The following is a 19,580-nucleotide window of genomic DNA, read 5'->3' on the forward strand; positions in this document are numbered from 1 at the left end:
TTGTAAATTGTTGAGATTTTAGGGTTGTTTGGTATGCAGCAAAATTGACTAATGCCATGTGTTATACCAATTTTTCACATACGGGAAACAACAGTAAATGCCTAGCAAAGTGGAACAACAAAATGATGTTTCTCTCTCTCCCCCTTCCTCTCTCTGCTTCTCTAAAATCAACCAATAAAAATTAAAAAAATTGCCTGACCAGGCGGTGGCGCAGTGGATAGAGCGTCAAACTGGGATGCAGAGGACCCAAGTTCGAGACCCCGAGGTTGCCAGCTTGAGCGCGGGCTCATCTGGTTTGAGCAAAAGCCCACCAGCTTGAACCCAAGGTTGCTGGCTCCAGCAAGGGGCTACTCGGTCTGCTGAAGGCCCGCGGTCAAGGCACATATGAGAAAGCAATCAATGAACAACTAAGGTGTTGCAACGTGCAATGAAAAACTAATGATTGATGCTTCTCATCTCTCTCTGTTCCTGTCTGTCTGTCCCTGTCTATCCCTCTCTCTGGCTCACTCTCTGTCTCTGTAAAAAAGAAAAAAAAAGAAGAAAAAAAGAGAAAGAATAATTAAAAAATTAAAATACGGTTTTTAAGTTTTCTTCATGTATGTCCTACACATTCCTTGAAGTTTATTCCTGAGAATTTTATCTACTTTGGTTTGTGATATCTTTTTTTTTTAAGTCACATATTAAGTTCCTTTATGCGATGGACACTTTTTTGGATATTTTGGTTTTACATATTTGTTGATATTCTTATTCCATGTTTATATATTGAATATCTATATGTATATGTATTTCAATCTTCTTTTCCTCACTGTTATTATAAGGGTTCTTTTTTTTTTTACTTATTTTTTTATTTCGGTAATCACATCTACTTTTCTTCTAAGTTAACTTTAGTGTCACTATCAAATTAAAAGAAATCTATTGGAATTTTAATTATAATTGCATTAAATCTAAAAGAAAACCACCCGGATTTTTAAAGATTTGTCATCTATAGTTTTTCTTTCTCTTCTAGAAACATAACGTGTACATACTTTTAAAATACAGGAATTTATAATTTGAAGACTTTGTCATATACGTGGATTTGGCCTGAATTCCCAGGGGTTTCAGAGATCCCCTCTTATTTGTCAGTGGGAAGATGATCAAAGTAAAAAGACTTTTCCATAGATTGGCACTTTTTTTTTTTTTTTTTACAGAGACAGAGAGAGGGATAGATAGGGACAGACAGACAGGAACGGAGAGAGATGAGAAGCATCAATCATCAGTTTTTTGTTGCGACACCTTAGTTGTTCATTGATTGCTTTCTCATATGTGCCTTGACCGCGGGCCTTCAGCAGACCGAGTAACTCCTTGCTTGAGCCAGCGACCTTGGGTCCAAGTTGGTGAGCTTTTTGCTCAAGCCAGATGAGCCCGCACTCAAGCTGGCGACATCCGGGGTCTCGAACCTGGGTTCTCTGTATACCAGTCTGATGCTCTATCCACTGCACCACTGCCTGGTCAGGTGGCACTTATTGATTAACATGAGAAAGTGGAATTTGAACTGGAAATGTAATTTGGGAAATATAAAAATACTGCAATTTCAACGGTTTGCTTTTTTGTCCTTAAAGGTAGCAATCTTCCTGACCACACTTAGGTATCTGACAAGGGAGACCTAAATAAGGATATAAAAGATTTCTGATTAGGTTTTTTTTTTTTTTTTTTTTTTTTTTTTTTTTTTTTTTCTGTGAACATCCCACAATAGGCATAAATGATAGAATTTCCTTAATTGGAGGAGGTTCAATTCTTACAAGGTGGCTTTAGAACATTGAACTCTCAATTGATTCCCCCAGGTGATACTGGAGACGCAGAGACATGTCAAATAATCAATGCAGGAGGCCCTCGTGTGGTTGAATCTACATCTGTATCTTTTTTCTTGGTGCTGCTGTACATGAGACTTATTGCACACTCTGGCTTTTCTGCCTCAGTTTCACCAAGTTGCCCAGTGGGTTTGCTGGGGCCCTGCTTTTCTTTCCATTTTCTTTCTTTTTGTTTCAAAGTGAGAGGAGGGAAGATAGTGAGACAGACTCTTGAATGCTCCCTGACCAGGATCTGCCCAGCAGCCCCTCTTTGGGACTAATATTCGAATCAACTGAGCTATCCTCAGCACCTGCGGCTGATGCTCGAATCAATCGAGCTATTCTCAGGGCCTGGGGCCAAAGCTCGAACCAGTCCAGCCACTGGCTGTGGAAGGGGAAGAAGGAGAGGAAGGGGAGAGAAGCGGATGGTTGCTTCTCTTGTGTACTCTGACCAGTAATCGAATCCTGGATGTCCATACACTGGGCTGATGCTCTATCCATTGAGCAAACTAGCCAGGACGCAGCCTTGCTTTTCATCTATTGCAGTGGTCCCCAACCCCCGGGCCGTGGACCAGTACCAGTCCATGGGCCATTTGGTACTAGTCCACAGAGAAAGAATAAATAACTTACATTATTTCCATTTTATTTATATTTAAGTCTGAACGATGTTTTATTTTTAAAAAATGACCAGATTCCCTCTGTTACATCCGTGTAAGACTCACTCTTGATGCTTGTCTCGCTCACGTGATACATTTATCCGTCCCACCCTAAAGGCCGGTCTGTGAAAATATTTTCTGACATTAAACTGGTCCGTGGCCCAAAAAAGGTTTTATTTCTGACTTTAACCAAGGTGGGACTCAATTAAAACTTTCTTATGCCAATTCCAGAGTCCAGGATACTGATGCTTTGAAGTAAATGGCTATTAGTTTTAAAAATTACTGACCAGGCAGTGACGCAGTGGATACAGCGTTGGACTAGGATGCGGAAGACCCTGGTTCGAGATCCCGATGTCACCAGCTTGAGCGCAGGCTCATCTGGTTTGAGCAAAAAGCCCACTAGCGTGAACCTGAGGTCTCTGGCTCCAGCAAGGGTTTACTCGGTCTGCTGAAGGCCCTTGGTCAAGGCACATATGAGAAAGCAATCAATGAACAACTAAGGTGTTGCAATGCGCAATGAAAAACTAATGATTGATGCTTCTCATCTCTCTCCGTTCCTGTCTGTCTGTCCCTGTCTATCCCTCTCTGACTCACTCTCTGTCTCTGTAAAAAAAAAAAAAAATTACTTTTTCCAATTCCCTTTTTTGTGTGGTATCTGATTAGTTTGGAAAGCTAAATTTTGAAGACAGAATTTCAGTAAGCATTTTAAAAAATGCCATAATAAGATACTGAAATTTTCCTAATGTCTTTTCAAGGATATAATTGAATTAAATTTTCCCATCCAAATAATGAAATAGTGATAGAATCTGGCTTATAAATAAATGTCTTAGCTTTTTAATAAAATGTGTCCATCTTTGAAAAATAAACTACTGAAAGCAAATTTGAAAATTTTACATTGTTTTTATTTTAGGTGAAGTATTTGTCTTAAACGATGGTGGAGAAGTTGACTTAGACCTTGGAAACTATGAAAGGTTCTTGGATATCAATCTTTATAAAGACAACAACATAACCACTGGGAAGATATACCAGCACGTGATTAATAAGGAGAGGCGTGGCGACTACCTGGGGAAAACAGTACAAGGTACTTCATCCCACAGACATGAGGGATCCGCACCTGCTCAAAAGAGACAAGACAATGAGATTCCTGCATTCTGCATTCTTTCAGTTCTAACGCAAGGGTCAGGAACCTATGGCTCGCAAGCCAGATGTGGCTCTTTTGATGGCTGCATCTGGCTCGCAGACAAATCTTTAATAAAAAAATAATAACGTTAAAAATATAAAACATTCTCATGTATTACAATCCATGCATTTCCCACCACTCATGTTCATGGTTGTGGGTGGCTGGAGCCAATCACAGCTGTCCTCTGGGACAACACCCAATTTTTATTGGATAATGCGTAACATACATGGGTCGTTGTATGGCTCTCACGGAATTACATTTTAAAATATGTGGCGTTCATGGCTCTCTCAGCCAAAAAGGTTCCTGACCCCTGAGCTAATGCTTTTCAAATCCCTCTGTTTTTTCCTTTTCCTTTTCCTTAAAGGTGTCAAGTTCATCCAGTGTTCCTGATTTATTTTTATCAGTTTTTTTTACTAATGCTATTGTTTCCCTTAGTCCATCTCTCTCTCTCTCTCTCTCTCTCTCTCTCTCTCTCTTATTTATAAAATCCACGGAAAGTCATTTATTCATCTTTTTTTTTTCTTTTTGCATTTTTCTGAAGCTGGAAACGGGGAGGCAGTCAGACAGACTCCCACATGCGCCCGACTGGAATCCACCCGGCATACCCACCAGGGTGCGATGCTCTGCCCACCTGGGGCGTCGCTCTGCTGCATCCAGAGCCATTCCAGCGCCTGAGGCAGAGGACACAGAGCCATCCTCAGCGCCCGGGCCATCTTTGCTCCAATGGAGCCTTGGCTGCGGGAGGGGAAGAGAGAGACAGAGAGGAAGGAGAGGGGGAGGGGTGGAGAAGCATATGGGTGCTTCTCCTGTGTGCCCTGGCCGGGAATCGAACCCAGGACTCCCACACTCCAGGCCGACGCTATACCACTGAGCCAACTGGCCAGGGCCCATCTTTTTTTTTTTTTTTTTTTTTTTTTTTTTTACCTGATTGGGGTATACTTCTTTTTGTTTTTTGTCTGTCTTTTATTTAATGTATTCTTTATTCCCCCCCTTTTTTTGTATCATGGTGAGTACTTCCCTTTGAAGGATGACAGCATTGGGGAGGGACTGAGTGGAACTGGAGTGGAAGGTAGTATGGTCTGACCTTTATTTCATCAACCCTTTCCCTGGATGGTATGGTTCTCTTTTGTCTTAGAAGAGATCCTCCCTGGCGCCTCTGAAGTCCTGTATTCATACATTCCTACATGGTAGGGTAAAGGTGATAATTCCTCATCTCCTTTAAATCGCTTTCATGTTGGAACCAGCTGAAAAGCAGATGTAGGAATAGGACGGGTGGAGATCAAAAGATCAGCTATGTTATTGCCCAAACTGGACAGTGTGGCATACAACCTCAGCACAACTGCTTTCTAATAGATATCCCGCCCCTGCACCCCCCTCCCCTGGGCCCAGTATAGTGTTGGGAAGACCTGAAGGAAGGAGAGTGGCTGCCTCACAACTGCCATGTCCCAACGATGGAGGAGAGGGCAAAGCCCATACTTGAGTCCTGAATCCCTGATCTCTGCGCTGCGGGTGTAGAGACAAGACCTTCCCGAACTCATCCTCCCAAAAAGGAGTGGGCCGGGCATGTGCAGTGGGTCCTTCCAATCAAAGACATCTTCCTCTCGCCTTTTAGGCTCCGCAAGTGTGAGGCAGAGCAGGTGATGGATGCACCTTCGCTTCAGCTTCCTGAAGGCCAATGACTTCCTACTTCCTGCCTTCACATTAGGTTAGATGGCTGGCCGGCCCCCATGCATCCACGTGGATGTCACAGTTTTTTTCTCTCTCTTCAGTTGAGATTGCGAACTTCAGGTCTGCTCAACACCCAAGGGACTCCTGAGCTTCACATTGTGTGCAGAAACGTCACCTTTTGTCCTCTGAAACTGACATTAGCAGTCGCAGGCTGCTGGTCGGCAGGCAGACCTTGTCCATTCCCTCTTGAGTGGCTTCCTGCCCACTGGCTGGTGGGCTGCCCAGGGTCTACAAGGCTTGGCCACTCTGCGTCTCTTTTTCCTGTGGAGTCCAGCATTTGGCACGCTAGGCAGTCCTCCTTGCACAGTTTTTTGTTGTCATTTTAAGTGTTTTCTAGTTTGCATTGAGGATAACAGTTCTGCTTTCTGTATCTTGTTTGCTGGTGTTGGTTGATTTCAAGATAAAAGGCATAACATAAATGACTAAACTTATCCTGAGCCTGTAGTATTAATTTCAGCGAAGGAAGATGCTAGCATCAGGACTGTAGCTTGTCTAATTAGCCAGGTGGCTGTTGGGTTAGTTGGGAGAGCTCTAGACTCTGATATGTTCCTTTTTCATGACCATGAAACAAGCTTTGGTGCTAATGATCTTTCTCCAGTTGTCCCTCACATCACTGATGCCGTCCAGGAGTGGGTCATGAATCAAGCCATGGTGCCTGTGGACGGTCATAAGGAGGAGCCCCAGATATGTGTTATTGAGGTAACATGAATTTTTTCTTTTAACTTTTTTATTTATTGATTTTAGAGAGAGAGGAGGGGAAGGAGAGAGAGAGAGAAACATCAATTTGTTACTCCACTTATTTATGCATTCATTGCTTGATTCTTATATGTTCCCTGACCTGGAATTGAGCCCGCAACCTTGGTGTCTCAGGATTACACTCTAACCAACTGAACTACCCAATCAGGGCTGGAATTTTTCTTTATAAACTTATATTCTTCTGGGTTTTTAAGTATCTGATCTTTATTCATTTAACAAATATGTAAAGATGGTCTCCTATGTGCCAGACATTGCTAAGAATAGATGGCCTCTGCCCTTGTGGTCACAAGTTAGTGGGCAATATTGGTACTAAACAGGATGAGTACTCCTGGGTGTGTTAGGGTCTCCTGTGTGCCAAGCCTTGGATGGATGGTCTCTGGCTTTAAGGAGCTTGCAGACCTCCCTGCCCTCACACAAGCTGCATTCTAGTGAGTGCTATCTGAGAAGTATTTGCAAAATGTATTGGCAGTCAAGAGAGATGGAGTTAGGGAAGTCTGATGATAGAGGTGATTGGGAGGTGAGTATTAGCTGTTTAAAGAAAGAACATAATACAGGGTGAGGCAAAAGTAGGTTTTACAGTTGTGAGTACATGAAACACAGGGTGTATTTTTGTATTATTATTTATTAATTATGATATTTTCCATACGAACTATTATAAACCTACTTTTGCCTCAGCCTGTATTTGAACTTGCCACTTGTTCACTGCTTTCCTTCCTGTCAATGTGTAGAATGAGAATGCCATCCATGTACTCCTTATCTAAATGTCAGTTGATCTAATTGCCAGGTAGGAGAGCAGAATAATGAATAGCACAGTTCCTAGAGTCAAATCGCTCAAGTTCAAATTTCTGCTGTGACCTCTGAATAGTATGAAGCCAGGCTGCTTGCATTCATAGCCCAGCTGGGTCACTTATCAGCTGGGCGACCATGGACAAGTTTGCTTAACTTCTCTGTGCCTCAGTTAACTTATCTGCTAAATGAGGATAATGATACTATTTAACTCATTGTTTTAAGGATTAAATAAGGCAATATACTTAGTGCTTAGAATAGTGCCAGATTTATAGTATGTGCTCAAAAATTATTAGGCATTATTAAGGTGCCTGTGTAACTTTTGACAAATTACTTTTCAAAACTTCAGTGTAGTTGTCTATAACAATATGATGATGTAATATTGTAATAATAACAAGGTGCTAATAATAAGGTTGTTTTGAGTATTAAATGTAATAATATAAAGCATTTGACAAATTCTGGCATTTAGGAAGTGCTCAATAAACATATGTTAGCTGTTATTGTCATTATTATCAGTGTTAGCCAATAGACATGCTATCGACAAGATTCATTTTATTAATAGTAGAGCTGATAAACAGCATAATGTGCTATACTATCATATATTAACTATCTTTTTCTATTATAATAGTATGGCTGGTAAACTTAATATAGATGTGTAAGTGTGCTCTACATCAGTGGTTCCCAACCCCTGAGCCACGGACTGGTACCGGTCTGTGGGCCATTTGGTACCGATCCGCAGAGAAAGAATAACTTACATTATTTCCATTTTATTTATATTTGTCTGAACGATGTTTTATTTTAAAAAAATGACAAGATTCCCACTGTTACATCCATCTAAGACTCACTCTTGACACTTGTCTCGGTCACCTGATACATTTATCTGTCCCACCCTAAAGGCCGGTCTGTGAAAATATTTTCTGACATTAAACTGGTCCGTGGCCCAAAAAAGGTTGGGGACCACTGCTCTACACAATTATTTTCCCTTCTCAATTTATGAAGAAAGAGGGAATGCTTCCTTTATAATTTTTAAAAATTGGAGTTTAAACACAGAAAAGTGCACATATAGATGTATAGCTTGATGAAATTTTACAAACTGAATGCACATGCATAATGACACTTGCTTCCTTTAAAAATATTTACTATCTAATACAGTGAGTAGTTTGCAAACAAATGGGGTAAAGATAAAGACAGTGTGAGAGAAAGGCAGCTAAAAGCTCCAGGGAGAGACCTCTGATAATGAGAATTGAGCTGTAGCCAGGGCATGGCTTAACTCTACAGTGAAGGAGCTTTACACCATCACTCCATTTATTGATTTTTAATTTTCAAAGTCAATCCCAGGATGCATCAAGGAAGGCTTGAAAGCAAGGATGTAAATGTAACCAGCTTTGAAAAAAAGATTTGTGATGTGGAGTGGGTAGAGGAGTGCGAGAGGGGAAGGAGGGAGATAAGAACTAATTTTACAATGTGAGGTGTCTGCAGATACTGTTAGTATAGTTATGCCCCGCTTAACAATGGGGATGCATCCTGTACATTCTGAGAAACGCATCGTCAGGCAATTTTGTTGTTGTGAGAACACCATAGAGTGCACTTGCACAAACCTACATAGTATAGCCTACTGCATACCCAGGGTGTTTGGTATAGTCTACTGCTCCTAGTCTACAAGCCTGTACAACCTGCTGCTGTATGAAACAACATGAGATTAAATCCAGGGAGAGAAAATGATGCAATCAAGAGACGCGGTAAACACGAAATGTATGATGCTGCTGCTGACATAACACAGAATACTGTTCTACAGGAAACATTTTTCGTAATTAGAAGAGTAGACTCTAAAATAACAATAAAATGTCTAGTATACTAAATAGATAAACCAGTGACATAGTAGTTAATTATCAAGTATTATTTGCTATACATAATTGTGTGTATAACATTATAATTTAACATCTGTATACACTACAAAGTGTTCAACCCCAAAGTCTAGTTACTGTGCATTACTGTACAATTGACCCCCTTCAGACTTTTTGTTCACCCCACTCCTTTTCCTCTCTAGGTATCATTGATTAATTCTCTGTATCTATGTTTGTTTTTTAAATCTTTTTTTTTTTTTTTTACAGAGACAGAGAGAGAGTCAGAGAGAGTGATAGATAGGGACAGACAGATGGGAATGGAGAGAGATGAGAAGCATCAATCATCAGTTTTTCGTTGTGGCTCCTTAGTTGTTCATTGATTGCTTTCTCATACGTGCCTCGACCATGGGGATACAGCAGACCGAGTAACCCCTTGCTAGAGCCAGCGACCTTGAGTCCAAGATGGTGAGCCTTGCTTAAACCAGATGAGCCTGCACTCAAGCTGGCGACCTCGGGGTCTCGAACCTGGGTCCTCCGCATCCCAGTCCGATGCTCCATCCACTGCGCCACCGCCTGGTCAGGCTCTATGTTTGTTTTTATTTTTGTATATTTGTTTTGTATTTTTAGATTACACATATGAGTGAGGTATTTGTCTTTTTTCTTCTGACTTATTTCACTTACCATATTACCTTCAAGGTTCATTCATGTTGTCACTAAAAAGAAAGATTTCATTCTTTCTGATGGCTGAGTAGTATTCCACTGTGTATATATGCATTCATCCATTGACCGATCCTTTCTTTTAGTTTTATTAAAAAAATTTTTAATATTTATTTTTTATTGATTTTAGAAGAGGAAGACAGAGAAAGAGAGAGATATAGGAACATCACTCTGTTCCTGTATGTGCTCTGACCGGGAATTGAACCAGCAACTTCTGTGCTTTCGGATGATGCTCTAACCAACCAAGCTAACTGACCAGGGCCGCCTTCTAGTTTTTGTAGGTGAAAGAATAGTCTTTTCTTAAGACTATTAACTTAATTACATGAAAAGTTCTGAATGGTCATGTGTATGAATATTTTTGCCTTTTATTTTCTGATTCTGTTCTTTAAAAAAACCCTACATTTACAATGATATACATGAACATGTAAAAGAAATTATGGTGTTAGAAGTCAGGATAGTGGTGACCTCTGGAAAAAAGGGAGGTAGTGATTGAGAGGTGGCAAGAGGGAGGATTTCTGGCATGCTGATAATGTTATTTTATTTATTTATTTATTTATTTATTTATTTATTTATTTACAGGGACAGAGAGAGTCAGAGAAAGGGATAGATAGGGATAGACAGACAGGAACAGAGAGAGATGAAAAGCATCAATCATCAGTTTTTCGCCTGGCCAGGTGGTGGCACAGTGGATAGAGTGTCAGACTGGGATGTGGAGGACCCAGATTCGAGACCCCGAGGTTGCCAGCTTGAGCGCAGGCTCATCTGGTTTGAGCAATAAAAAGCTCACCAGTTTGAACCCAAGATCACTGGCTCGAGCAAGGGGTTACTTGGTCTGCTGAAGGCCTGAGTCGAGGCACATATTAGAAAGCAATCAATGAACAACTAAGGTGTTGCAACGAAAAACTGATGACTGATGCTTCTCATCTCTCTCTGTTCCTGTCTGTCTGTCTCTATCTATCCCTCTCTCTGTTCCTGTAAAAAAAAAAATCATCAGTTTTTCGTTGCGACACCTTAGTTGTTCATTGATTGCTTTCTCATATGTGCCTTGACTGCGGGCCTTCAGCAGATGGAGTAATCCCTTGCTCGAGCCAGCGACCTTAGGGCCAAGCTGGTGAGCTTTTTGCTCAAGCCAGATGAGCCTGCGCTCAAGCTGGTGACCTCGGGGTCTCTAACTTGGGTCCTTCTGTATCCCAGTTCAATGCTCCATCCACTGCGCCACCACCTCGTCAGGCTGTAATTTTATTTCTTGATCTTGGTAATGACAATACTGTGAAGATTCTTCAAGTTGTACATTTATGATCTGCACACTTTTTAAAGGTATATTATACATCTTTATTTTTTTTTATTTTTATTTTTTTTTATAAATAACATCTTTTTTTTTATTCATTTTTTTTTTCATTTTTCTGAAGCTGGAAACAGGGAGAGACAGTCAGACAGACTCCTGCATGCGCCCGACCGGGATCCACCTGGCACGCCCACCAGGGGCACGCTCTGCCCACCAGGAGGCGATGCTCTGCCCATCCTGGGCATCGCCATGTTGCGACCAGAGCCACTCTAGCGCCTGGGGCAGAGGCCACAGAGCCATCCCCAGCGCCCGGGCCAACTTTGCTCCAATGGAGCCTTGGCTGCGGGAGGGGAAGAGAGAGACAGAGGGGAAAGTGCGGCGGAGGGGTGGAGAAGCAAATGGGCGCTTCTCCTGTGTGCCCTGGCCGGGAATCGAACCCGATATTATACATCTTTAAAACTACATTTTAAATAACCACAAAAGAAGAGAAATTATTTTTTAATGTAATTGAGCTGCCCCTAAACTTCATTAAACTATAATCCCAATTTGACTTTGTAACGAACCTTCTTAACACTTATTTTTCATCTCAGCTTTTGTAGCCTTTGTTTTTTTGAGAATCATCTTTGAATAAAGCTTTTATATTTCATTCTGGGGCTGATGCACCAGACTCTTTTTGTCATCGTTTTATAAGAAGTATGCTATCGAGTCAGATTCTAGTTGTTGAAGATTCCACTTGCACAATAAAATCAAGAATTCTTGATGACATCTTAAATTAGCCGTAGTTTCCATCTAAACCAACAACAAGCAAGCATTCCAGGCTTATACCTGCACATTGGTTTCTTTTTTTTTCATGTTTATATTCTTTATGATTTTTTTTTTTAAGATTTTAGTTATTAATTTTAGAGAGAGGAGACAGAGAAGGCGGAGTGGGGTTGGGGTGGGGGTGGAGGAGTGGGAAGCATCAACTCATAGTTGCTTCCTGTATGTGCCTTGACTGAGCAAGCTCAGGGATTCAAACCAGCAACCTCAGCGTTCCAGGTCGACACTGTATCCACTGCGCCACCACAGGTCAGGCTGTTCTTTATGTTTTTGTTTTTTTTTAAAATTCTACTCTAGAGTTGACTTGTTTGACTTAACAAACGTTAATTAAGGACTTTTAATATGTACTAGCTACATGATAGCTGTGAATATGATGAGCTAATGACTCCTGCTTTCCAGGACTCATTGTCTCAATTTTTAATTTCATGGAAACAGATAAACTGCACCAACTAGCCCCCAGAAAAACCTCTTCTTTTCCATAGGCGAAGAGGTTTATATTTGCTTATTGGACACTAGATCAGGCATCCTTTTGGGTTTAAGTTGTGCTCAACATTTGTGTTTGTGCACAATTTAAGCTGTCAAAGGATCGTTAAAGCTGATTTTTAGTTGTTGTAAGTGTGTAGAAGCCTTTTTTTTGCAGTGAGACCACAATTTGTTAGACCAGTGGAGCTAACAGGCTTTGTTCATGTTAGTACGGTCAGTCTAAGCATGAACCTGAAATAATTTGTTTTTTTTAGATTACACGCATGGGTGAGGTATTTGTCCTTCCTTTCTTCCTTCCTTCCTTTCTCAGAAGAGAAGACTCCTTTCCTTAAAGGCAAAATGGACATTACATATCTCATAAATTTGCTGCTGCTTCAATTTAAGCTTTGGCTAGATTTAAAAATATTGTTATGGGTGATATTTTCCCTATTGTGTAGGGAAATGATTAACTTAGAACTACTCTAGTAATAATACTGAAAGTTTCTGATCATGATGATAATGGGGAGCCAGAGGAGTGGTAATGGGACCTTCCAAATTGGCAGAGAGGATGCAATACCACTATAGGCCACGTGAGGGCAGAAGCGGATAATGTTTAAAGGTTTTGCTTCCCTTTCCTGCCAGATTTCCTGTTGACTCAATATTCCTATCGAAAAACAGATTTCTCTTCCCGAAAGCAGCCAGAAGTGACTTCTGAAAATAGTTTGCTGTTCATCTGACCCAGAAAACCCACAAAATGATCCAAATCAAGAGGTTCAAATCTTTTTTTTTTTTTTTTGCAACAGAGACAGAAAGAGGAACAGATAGGGACAGACAGGAAGAGAGAGACATGAGAAGCATTAAGTTTTCATTGTGGCACCTTAGTTATTCACTGATTGCTTTTTCCTATGTGCCTTGATGGGGGGGGGGGAGCTCCAGCAGAGCAAGTGACTCCTTGCTCTTTGGCTCAAGCCAAAGACCATGGGGTCACACCTATGATCTCATGCTCAAGCTAGAGACCCCGTGCTCAAGCTGATGAGCCTGCACTCAACCCAGATGAGCCTGCACTCAAGCCAGGAACCTCGAGGTTTCTAACCTGGGTCCTCTGCATCCCAGTCTGACTCTATTCATTGCGCCACCGCCTGGTCAGGCAAAGGTTCAAATATTCATGATTACTTTAAGAACACTTGTGTCCTGACCAGGTGGTGGCGCAGTAGATAGAGCGTCGAACTGGAATGTGGAAGACCCAGGTTTAAGACCTCGAGGTTGCCAGCTTGAGCGCAGGCTCATCTGGTTTGAGGAAAAAAAAAAAAAAAGCTCACTACCTTGAGCCCAAGGTCGCTGGCTTGAGCAAGGGGTTACTCAGTCAGCTGTAGCCCCATGGTCAAGGCATATGGAGAAAGCAATCAATGAACAACTAAGGTGTCACAATGAAAAACTGATGATTGATGCTTCTCATCTCGCTCTGTTCCTGTCTTTCTGTCCCTATCTATCCCTCTCTCTGACTCTGTAAAAAACAAAACAAAACAAAACAAACAAACAAAAAACACTTGTGAAACTGCCCAGGTCATCAAGGGTATGTATATTCGAAAACTCACCAAGTAGCTGAAAGATGTCACTTTACAAGAAGCAATGTGTGCCTGACCAGGCGGTGGCGCAGTGGATAGAGTGTCGGATTGTGATGTGGAGGACCCAGGCTCGAGACCCCGAGGTCGCCAGCTTGAGCATGGGCTCACCTGGTTTGAGCAAAGCTCACCAGCTTGAGCCCAAGGTCGCTGGCTCGAGCAAGGGGTCACTCACTCTGCTCTAGCCCCCCAGTCAAGGCACATATGAGAAATCAATCAATGAACAACTGAGGAACCGCAACGAAGAATTGATGCTTCTCATCTCTCTCCCTTCCTGTCTGTCTGTCCCTCTCTCTGACTCTTTCTGTCTCTGCCACAAAGAAAAAATGAAAAACAAACAAACAAACAAACAAACAAGCCCAAGAAACATCACATGCAGCAAGGGGCAAGGGGGTATGAGTGCTCACTATCTGCAATGCAGTAGAATCTAATGGGAAAAAAATTTTAGGAAAAAAAAGGTCTACATTAACTAAATCATAAGGAGACCATTCCCCCGTTACAATGGTAGAGCTGGTAGTTGTGCCCAGTCCAAACAGTGGGGCTGGACTAGGTCGATAGCCCAAAGAGAATGCTGAACCTTTGCTACACATGCTTAAACATTCAGAGACTAATGCTGAGCTTAAGGGCTTAGATGTAGCTTCTTTGGTCATTGAGTACATCCAGGTGAGGAAAGCTCCCCAGATGCAACGTAGGTTACAGAGTCAATGGGCGGATTAGCCCATACATGCGCTCTCCCTGCCACATGGAGAAGATCTTACTGAAAAAGTGCAAATTGTTCCTAAACCAGAAGAGGAGATTGCACAGAAGAAAAATATATCCCAGAAGAAACAAAGACCTATGGCCAGGGCCTAGAATCTGCATCAAATAAATGCTAATAAAAGTAAGAGCTGCCTTGGCTGGGTAGTTTGGTTGGTTGGGACATCACCCTGATGTGCCAGGTTGTGGGTTCGATCCCTGGTTAGGGCGTGTACAAGAGTCAACCAGTGGGTGTGTAACTAGGTGGAGTCAACAGATCCTCTGTGTGTATCTCTCTCTTTTTTCTTCCTTTCTCTCTAAAAATAAATTAACAAAATAATAAAAAGCCCCGAAGATGTCTCCTTATGATTTAGTTAATGTAGACCTTTTTTCTCCTAAAAATTTTTTCCCATTAGATTCTACTGCATTGCAGTTAGTGAGCACTTACACCCCCTTGCCCCTTGCTGCATGTGATGTTTCTTTTCTTTCTTTTTTTTTTTACAGAGACAGTGAGAGTCAGAGAGACGAATAGGTAGGGACAGACAGACAGGAAGGGAGAGAGACGAGAAGCATCAATCATTAGTTTTTCGTTGTGACACTTTAGTTGTTCATTGATTGCTTTCTCATATGTGCCTTTTCCGTGGGGCCACAGCAGACCGAGTAACCCCTTGCTCAAGCCAGTGACCCTGGGTCCAAGCTGGTGAGCTCTGCTCAAACCAGATGAGCCCGCGTTCAAGCTGGCAACCTTGGGGTCTCGAACCTGGGTCCTTCGCATCCCAGTCCGATGCTGTATCCACTGCGCCACTGCCTGGTCAGGCTGATGTTTCTTCATTTTCATTAAGATTGTCATTCTTTTACAGAATTATCATATATTTCTATCTGTTCCATACCCATGAAACTTGAATTTTAATTATGTTTTGTTATCGGAGTTAAAGAATAATTTCTTTTGTAGCAATCAAATCCGGAGACTTCTTAGTTTGATTCCATTGTAGTTATGGGAACACGTACTAGAATGCTATTATCGAGGGCGTATATGGGATTTTGTGATCCTTTGTCCCGCCCTGACCACTAACCTAAGCCCCCATTGCTGCATATAGAGCACTGGGGTTGTGCTGGAGACATGGCAGGCACATTCCTGGCCTCACTGGGCTTACAGCCTCATTGGGTTATAGAGACAGGAGACAAGGACTAGAAATAGTGGTTCCTTGTACTGAGTTATCAGGAAGGGCAGAGATGGTGCTGTGATAGGGGCTGCAGGAGGGAGGCTTTAGGTGGATGGTCAGTGTTGGCCTTTCTGAGGGGGACACAGCTCCCTGGGCTGAAGGATCAAAGGGAGATAGATATAGATGAAGAAGGGACAAGAAGGAAGGGCGAGCCCACCTGAGAGACCAGTGGGGCTGAAGCAAGAGGGTGGAAGTGGGGAGTAGGGAGCTGAGGGCATGGGCTGAGATTAGAGACCTGTGCAACAGCCGGACCATGCAGAGCCTCTCATTGGCTGCATAAAGGAGTTTAGGTTTCATTTTTAGTGAAGCAGTGGGTTAGTGAAGGGTATAAGCAAGGGAAAAACATATTTTGAGGTTTTTTTTTATTTTTCTGAAGTGAGAAGAAGGGGAGCAGAGAGACAGACTTCGGCATGTGCCTGACTGGGATCCACCCAGCAAGCCCACCAGGGGGCGATGCTCTGCCCATCTAGGGCATCGCTCCATTGCAACAGGAGCCACTGTAATGCCTGAGGCAGAGGCCATGGAGCCATCCTCAGTGCCCGATCCAGCTCTGCTCCAATGGACCTTGGCTGTGGGAGGGGAAAAGAGAGACAGAGAGAAATGATGGGGGGAGGGTGGAGAAGCAGATGGTCGCCTCTCTTGTGTGCCTTGGCTGGGAATTGAACCTGGGACTTCCACATGCCGGGCTGATGCTCTACCACTGAGCCAACCAGCCAGGGCCCATATTTTAAGTTTTTAAAAGGTTACTCGCTGATGTGTGACAAATGGTTTGATTGTAGAACAGGAGACAGTGGAAGCTGTGGGCCATTCAGATTGGGGGGTCAGCCAGCTTTTCCTGTAAAAGGCCAGAGAGTAAATATGTTTAGCTTTGTAAGTGGGAGATTCTCTGTGACAGCTACGCATCTGTGCCACAATAGTGTGAAAGCTGCCTAGGCAATATGTAAATGAATGGGCATAGCTGTGTGCCAATAAACTATATAATAAGAGTCAGCAGGCCATGCTTTGCCACCCCCTAGTTTAGATTATTGTAATAATCCTGGCAAAAGATAGTGTGGGTTTGGGTGTTTAGGATGGTAGCAGTGGAGAGCTTTTCAAGAGGTTTTGGAGATATGACCCACTGAACTGTGTTGGGTAAGAAAAAGGGGCATTTAAAAATGTTTTCCGGACTTCTAGCTTGAAGCAGTTAGTGGGAGGAGATGCTATTTGCTGAGATGAGGAGGCGCCAGAGAAACAGCCCCAGAGGTGGCGGGCAAGGAGTTCAGTTTGGGATGTGGTAAGTTTGGGTAATTACTGATCCATCTGAGATGTCAAATACAAGCTGACTACAAAGCCAAGTGGTTCTGGGAAGAGAGGTGAGGGCTCAAAGTGGATTCTGGCCCCAGTCAGAGAAGATGGTTAATTCTGGGCCCGGGCCCGGGCCCAGGGTAGTCTCTTCCTCCTCAACTCTCAGATCATTCCATTTAGTGCTTAAGTTTTACTCCTGATTATTGTTCTTTAGTTCTGTCTTATTTCTTGTGCTAAATTCTGAGATCCTTAAGAACATTTTGTCTTAATTTCTTCCAGAACCTCATGTATAGTGTTGAGCATGTAGTAGGTGCTCAAATGCTAGAGGATTAATTTTAAAATGCACATGATGGTCTTTAAGTTTTTAAATACAATGAGGACGAATGGGTTAAGGTGAATTTTATCTCATTCTAAAGTAAAATGCTTGCCCTGGCCGGGTTGCTCAGTTGGTTAGAGTGTCATCCTGATCCACCAGGGTTGTGAGTTTGATTCCTAGACAGAGCACATACAGGAATCAACCAATGAATGCATTAATAAGTGGAACAACAGATTGATATTTGTGTGTATGTGTCTCTCCCCCCCATCCTTTCTCTCTAAAATAAACAAAATTAAAGAATAAGGTAAAATATTTAAGTAACTGTTGGAAGCACATTGTAAATTAAGTTAACATTTATCAAAGGATTATATTGTCAGGAATATTCTCCGGGCTTTTAGTATTTGTTGCTTGTTTTGGAAAGCCAGTATGCTTTAATAGTAGTGATTTAATTCTAGTAGTACCGCCATTACAAGGAGACTGTTCAGATGCATGCAGGCATGTGTGTGTGTGTTCTTTTGTTCATTCATGGAGAGAGAGAGAGAGAGAGAGAGAGAGAGAGAGAGAATATGAACGATCACTATTTCACACCAGGCAGAGCCAGGTGGCTCTATATTCCGGAAATTTTTATCTGCTTATGAATTGCCTTCTCTTTTCTTAAAGTCCTCCATTTCATTTTTAACATTTTGAGTCTTGATGAGATGAAGCGTTGATAGCCTTATAATGACACCCCATTTTGGGAGTGGGGCATGGGAATTTACTAGTGTGCAAAATCCCAGTGAGTCAATGATAGCATGAATTGTTAACTCAATCTAGTCCATATCTGCACACAGCAGGCAGAGTGATGTTATAAACACAGGAATCAGACCATCCTGAAAGCCCTTTTCACCATTGTTTTCTTCTCCTTTCTTGAGGCTCTGCTTAGCTCTCTTCTTGCTTACCAGGCTGTGTTACACTCCATCCTTTTTATTTTACTTTGTAGACTCCATTTTTCCTCTCTCTCTATTTTGTCTGATCCTTTTTTTTTTTTACAGAGACAGAGAGGGACAGATAGGGACAGACAGACAGGAAGGGAGAGATGAGAAGCATCAATTCTTTGTTATGGCACCTTAGTTGTTCATTGATTGCTTTCTCCTATGTGCCTTGACCGGGGGCTACAGCAGAGAGAGTGACCCCTTACTCAAGCCAGCAACGTTGGGCTTTAAGCCAGTAACCTTTTGGGCTCAAGCCAGCAACAATGGGGTCATGTCTATGATCCCACGCTCAAGCTGGATGAGCCCGCGCTCAAGCTGGCGACCTCAGGGTTTTGAACCTGGGTCCTCTATGTTCCAGTCTGACGCTCTATCCACTGTGCCATTGCCTGGTCAGTCTGTCTCATCCTTTTAAATACACAATGCTTTTCTTTTTAATTTAATTTAGATCATAAATCTTTCCTGTTTTAAGTGTACAATTTAATGATTTTTAGTATATTTACAAACTTCTGTTCTTGTGCCATCATCAAACTTCTGCTTAGCCTGTTCAACACATTTTTTATTAGTCTGTGTAACATGGAAGATCACTTGTGTTTTTTTTCCATTCCCAGCTGGGTGGCACCATTGGAGACATTGAAGGAATGCCATTTGTGGAAGCATTCAGACAGTTTCAGTTCAAAGCAAAAAGAGAGAATTTCTGTAACATCCATGTTAGCCTTGTCCCACAGGTGAGCTTTCCAGATAAGTATAAATAGCAACTTCTTAAATCTTTCTATGACATTCTGTTTATTCCACATTTTAGCTAGGGATCCAAGAGGCAAATGTCTAGCATACTAACAGTGACCCATTTCTTTTCAGCCCAGTGCTACCGGAGAACAGAAAACCAAACCCACACAAAACAGTGTCCGTGCATTGAGGGGGTTGGGCCTGTCTCCCGATCTGGTGAGTTAAAGAGAGTGGGTGACTTTCTTGGAACATGACCTCCTTTTCTTTTTTTTTAATTTTTATTTATTTATTTATTTATTCATTTTAGAGAGGAGAGAGAGAGGGAGAGAGAGACAGAGAGGAGAGAGAGACAGGGGGGAGGAGCTGGAAGCATCAACTCCCATATGTGCCTTGACCAGGCAAGCCCAGGGTTTTGAACCGGCGACCTCAGCATTTCCAGGTTGACGCGTTATCCACTGCGCCAGCACAGGTCAGGCCTGACCTCCTTTTCTTAATCTATAACATCATCTAGGTTCCTTCTAGCTCTCAAAAGGTTCCTATGACATTGAGCTTTTTGTACCTGGGAGCCAGGGAAGGGTGCCCCCCATCCTCAAGTGTCACTTCACACATTTCTAAATTGGACAATGGTTCTTCTCCAGGCCCTCTTC

At 42.3% G+C, this 19,580-nt stretch overlaps 1 protein-coding gene across 6 annotated transcripts in view; it reads left to right on the forward strand.

Annotated features, from left to right (window-relative positions):
* CTPS2 (CTP synthase 2) overlaps positions 1 to 19,580 on the forward strand; it is a 134,441-nt gene that overhangs the window by 12,275 nt on the left and 102,586 nt on the right. For all 6 annotated transcript variants that reach the window (XM_066249758.1, XM_066249757.1, XM_066249755.1 and 3 more), the window contains exons 3-6: positions 3,393 to 3,563; positions 5,989 to 6,089; positions 18,819 to 18,935; positions 19,066 to 19,149. In XM_066249758.1, coding sequence (XP_066105855.1) covers positions 3,393 to 3,563; positions 5,989 to 6,089; positions 18,819 to 18,935; positions 19,066 to 19,149 — 473 coding nt within the window. The remainder of the gene's footprint in view (positions 1 to 3,392; positions 3,564 to 5,988; positions 6,090 to 18,818; positions 18,936 to 19,065; positions 19,150 to 19,580) is intronic.

This window comes from Saccopteryx bilineata, chromosome X, assembly GCF_036850765.1.
Source record: "Saccopteryx bilineata isolate mSacBil1 chromosome X, mSacBil1_pri_phased_curated, whole genome shotgun sequence".
NCBI classification, from domain to species: domain Eukaryota; kingdom Metazoa; phylum Chordata; class Mammalia; order Chiroptera; family Emballonuridae; genus Saccopteryx; species Saccopteryx bilineata.